The sequence below is a fragment of the Prunus dulcis genome, unplaced genomic scaffold (assembly GCF_902201215.1).
Source record: "Prunus dulcis unplaced genomic scaffold, ALMONDv2, whole genome shotgun sequence".
Lineage (NCBI taxonomy): Eukaryota > Viridiplantae > Streptophyta > Magnoliopsida > Rosales > Rosaceae > Prunus > Prunus dulcis.
Window position 1 is genome coordinate 6210 of NW_023010530.1, and position 4761 is coordinate 10970.

At 38.4% G+C, this 4761-nt stretch overlaps 1 protein-coding gene across 1 annotated transcript; it reads left to right on the forward strand.

The window, feature by feature from the left end:
• Positions 1-2043: 2043 nt before the first annotated feature.
• LOC117613715 (bifunctional endo-1,4-beta-xylanase XylA-like) lies at positions 2044-4723 on the forward strand. The gene is made up of 2 exons (XM_034342289.1): positions 2044-2276; positions 3455-4723. The coding sequence occupies exons 1-2, from the start codon at positions 2174-2176 to the stop codon at positions 4513-4515; spliced, it is 1164 nt and encodes a 387-aa protein (XP_034198180.1). The 5' UTR covers positions 2044-2173; the 3' UTR covers positions 4516-4723.
• The last annotated feature ends 38 nt before the right edge of the window (positions 4724-4761 follow it).

Consider the following 4761-nt stretch of genomic DNA (forward strand, 5'->3'; position numbering starts at 1 on the left):
GAATCTTTAAACATCAATAACATGTCATTAATCTTCATAACAACCACATTTCGTCTAATACAAATATAAATCATTCACTTGGTCCGTGCATCCTGTCAAAATCGTCGAATAATGGGTCACTATGATGTATTGGAGTTGATTCGTCGTTGTTCGACGGTGATGTCCTGCATAAACATCAAACACAAGCACATAAAAATTTTACCTATTCAAATTTTAGATGCTATTACAAATAGTGTTAGCATCTTACGGTGTGTTCAAGGCTGGGCATTGTCTTCTATCATGACCAATGTGTCCACACTCCCGTCAGTGTCTAATCCCTCGCTTCATTGCCTTTTCCTTTGCTCCCGTTACTCCTTTCGACCTTCCTTTGCACCTCACTCTCTTATGGTCTTTCATATATTGTGTTTGAGAGCTGAACCCTCCAACTTCGTTATTACTTGGTCCATCCTTCAGCAACTTCAACTTCACCTACAAACTTTTTTGAGTCTCTGACAGTACCTCACATCCTTCTTCACTCATTACTGCATCACAACATATCAATGCATTCCACTTACACAAAACATTGCCCAAATTGACACAAAATACGCATAGCCTAACTTCCAATTACACAAAACGTAAGCAAAATTTCATAAGTTACGTCATCTCTTGTGAAATAATCTGTTCAAAATAACATTAGAACCAATATGTTCAACTAAGAACACAAATGTAATTCAAACCACCAATTACAGAACTTCACCCAATATCCTCTCCAAATGCTTACTCCTAATGTCATTAAGCCTAAGTTTAGGTTCTTTTACCTACATTTCATAATTTTCCACCCCGACCAACAACAATGAACTAAGTATATTGAATATTCATAAGCAAATGACACATTATTGATTCCAAAAATGACGCATTATTGATGCCACAAATGACGAATTTCCCACCCTCACAAAAAATAAACCAAACCCAATAAAATCAATTCAGCAAGTGAACTTACCTCTCAAAATCAATCGGGACCTCTGAAGTCAGTCAACTGGAAAGAATGTGGTGGACATTAGAGAAGACTCTTTGGTATTTGAGACTCCATCTCTACCAAAATCGAGGACCAACTGCTGCTGCGGCTTCTAGCTACAAAAAGAGATATGCTACTTTGCTTTCATCTGGAATCTTGTCAGCTGAATGAAAAAGAGAAGGGGTTTTCACTTGAGCCATAGAATCAAAACAGGGCAACAGCTAGGTAAGAGACATTCTTCGTAATACCCAGGTTACCATAGATCGCAAGCCTCCCAACGAGCTAATGACAATCGAGTGACTATACGGTTTGGGAGATTTGGATCCTTCTAATTGTGGGTTTGCTTTACATTCAAAAAGAGAGGATTGTGTTCTTCAATTTTTTAGAGAGAGAGAAAGAGGGGAAGAACTGAAGTTGGGTTTCTAACGGGTTAGATTTCAACCCGTTTCTACATGCACCCTCTTTTAAAAACTCACCGTTGGATGAAATCCAACGGCTCTTACATACCCCTCACAAACACCCCTTATAACTTCCCACTCACTATAGACTCTCCCTAAAAAAAATCGGGTCAAACTATATTTGGTTTTGGCTCATTGGGTTGGACTAACCTTCTTTAACTCGTGAGTCGCGACCGCAGGCCAACTGATAGTCCCTTCCTATCACAAATTTACAAGAATTTTATAATGAGGGCCTTATTTAAGGTCCTTAGATGAGACCCTATCTCTTAATCGTTGAATCAAATTAATTAGTTATTAAATTAAATTAATTAAATTAATCCAACAATTAAGAAATAAGACCTCATCTAATGCCTTATAGAATGACTCCACAAACTCACATAGCCTATATTATCAAATTGTTGGGTTCATTTAGAAACTCCCAGCTTAAGCTGAAAACTTCAAATTCGGCTAGGCCCAATGGACACCATCAACCTAAAACTTGGGCCTGAATAGTGGATCCAGTTGAGCACGAGTTCCGCCATTTCCGCTGCCTAGACCTCAGTCAGTCTGCCGCCCGCCAACTTCAACAGTATTTGACTCTCTCTCTCTCTCTCTCTCTCTCTCTCTCTCTGTGGTAAAAGTAAAGCTTTGTTTTTTATCTCACAAAATCTTAGATCCTGTAGTAGTTTCGAAAGCTTCATTCTCTCTCTTTATCTCTCTATGAAGTGTTGGAATTGCGCAAATGGGCAATTGGAGACATCGTCCCCCTCGTAGAATCTACCGTCAAGAAAAGCTTCCAAGCGTATACCCTCTACCATATCACCCCGAACCTCCTCCCCCTTCAGGTAATTTTCTGTCTTTCTTTGTTTTTTGAACTTGTTTACTATCAATTTGAATTGGGTTCTTCTTGAATTGTTGGTTTGTAGGTTTTTCTTGATGTGTTTTATCTGAATTCTTTATATGGCACATGTTCTAGTTGTTCCAGTTTTTCCCCTTTTATCAAATCCTTTTTACTTTTTCAGTAAATGGTTCCTAAGAAAATACCAAAGCTTATAAACACTTAGATATTTTAGATTGTTTATTTGTTCAGCAGAGAAACTTACTGAGAATTCCAGGCGGGTATTATAACAGTCTGGGGAGCAATGCTAGAAAGCACCTATTTATAAGACACTTGTTAGGATTGAAGACTGATAATTGGATATAGATACCTTATTATGGTCTACTTTGATTGGCTTATCGTGAAATAGAACTACATTTGTTTGTGCCCATCATTTATTACTTCTTCATGTGCTTTGGTGCATTCAAAATGCACAGAGTTTGCATGCTTTAATTGGTCAGGTTACTTCCGTCGTGTATGTTAAACCCATTAGCCTATTTGTTCACCCATTTCACTATCTTGAGTGTGCTACTTTGTCTTCGGAATGCCTTTCCTATTGACAGCAGATTTACATGTGAGAAAATAGTGCCCGAAGCCATGTCTAATACCCTTTTCATATTGTAGATTACTAAATTTAAATTGGTCTCCTAAAATTAAACTTTGCAGAAGAGGATTAAATTTTTTTTCCTGTGTAGTTTTGTGTGTTTTGTAACAGAGCCGGCTAATTCGTTTTCTTTGTTACCTATGGAAATTTTTTTTGTTATTTCAATTTTCGGCAGGCTTTCGGTTCCATTTATAATTCATTTTGAACAAAATAAGAAACCTTAACATAACTAATTTTGTCTCAAGCATTGTGAGGTTTCTATGATAATTGCTTAGACTCTGGAAATTGTTCAAATAGGAATCGCTTATCATCTGCATCATAACGTCAGTCCTAGATTGTTAAAGACGTGAGTTCAGTACTTTCCTATTATTTTGGTTGGTCATGTGGCTTATCTCTTTTTTTTTTTCTTTTTTTTTTATTATTAGTTTTTTATGTTCACATGACGTATGGGGCATTAATTCCGCGTCTTGGTAATCTCATCATTGTTGAAAGAGTCATTCTATTGGAATCTTACTTTCTTTTTTTCTTTTTTTCATTTGTAGGGTTTTGTAAGGATGGTATACCTTATTGGGAAAAGCAATTCTGCACTTTGGTTGGGTCCATACCATGGTGGAAGGTAGCAGATGCCAAGAGGTATATGTATGGAAATAGTAATGTACTCAATTGGAACGATTCAGCTGGCGAGGAGGCATTTCAAAATGCAAAACAGCGCTTTTGGGCGGACATCAATGGCGTCTCCTGTGACATCTCTCTGCCTGATGCAAGTATTTATATTGATGAAATAGATTGGTACCCTATTATTGATCCCGAACTCATTAAGGAAGTGGATTGTGAGTACTTTGCTCCTGATGAGGAAGAAGGGAATGGCAAGTTCGGGCGAAGAAACAAGAATACAAAATATTCAGCTTTTGTTACTCCAGATGGACATAACAGGGTTCCAAATAACAGCAGAAATGCTTGGGAATGTGACAACATTCAGGGTAGTGGAGATTTGAAAAACACAGTTCAGGGCAGAAACCAGTGGAATACTAATGGTGACAACCCTTGGGAAAGTGGAAGTACTCAGGGCAATGGAAGTATGGAGAAGAATGCATGGGAAGATAGCAGGGATAAGTCATGGGGATGGAACCAGATGGGAGATAATATCACTCTGTCAAAGGGTTGGGATAATGATGTTAAACCTTGGGAAGGTGGCTGTCAAGGTGTTGCGTCTGTGGAAGGTAATAGATGGGGTGATCCAATATGTAAGTCTTGGGGCTACAACCAGCAGGAGTCAAAGAATGTGGATCATAGTGAGAATCGTTGGGGGGGCGGTCCTAGTCAAAACAATAAATCTCTAAAAGATAGAGGGTGGAGAGATCGTGGAGGAGATGAGTGGGGTTGGAAACAGTGGGGGAGCCAGAATAACCAGAAAAATAATTTGGATTTTAGGATAGTAAACAGTGGTTCGGGAGCTAGGAACCAGGGTGGCCATAAGAGGGAACGTCCTCAAGAATATATATCAGATTATAAAAGCTCAAGATTTCAAGGGAGTGATTATCAAACAGGTAATTGCTGGAGTAGGGGAAATAATAGAAAGAGGGTCAGTTTTGCCCGAGTGTGATAGAGAATGGGGCATCGGTATATGTAATGGCCTCAAACCGTCTATCCTTGGAGTCAATAGAAGCAGATTTGCAGGCATGATATACATATCATATTATTTCTGTTATCTGTCTCCTATAGGCAGTGTGTAATTTTGTTCTTCCAGAGTGCAATTTGATTGATATAGTTTGGGGGCCTTTAATTTTAATGGACACTCAACGTTTGCGGCATTTATCATTGTAGAATTACTTGAACTGAATGTAATGTT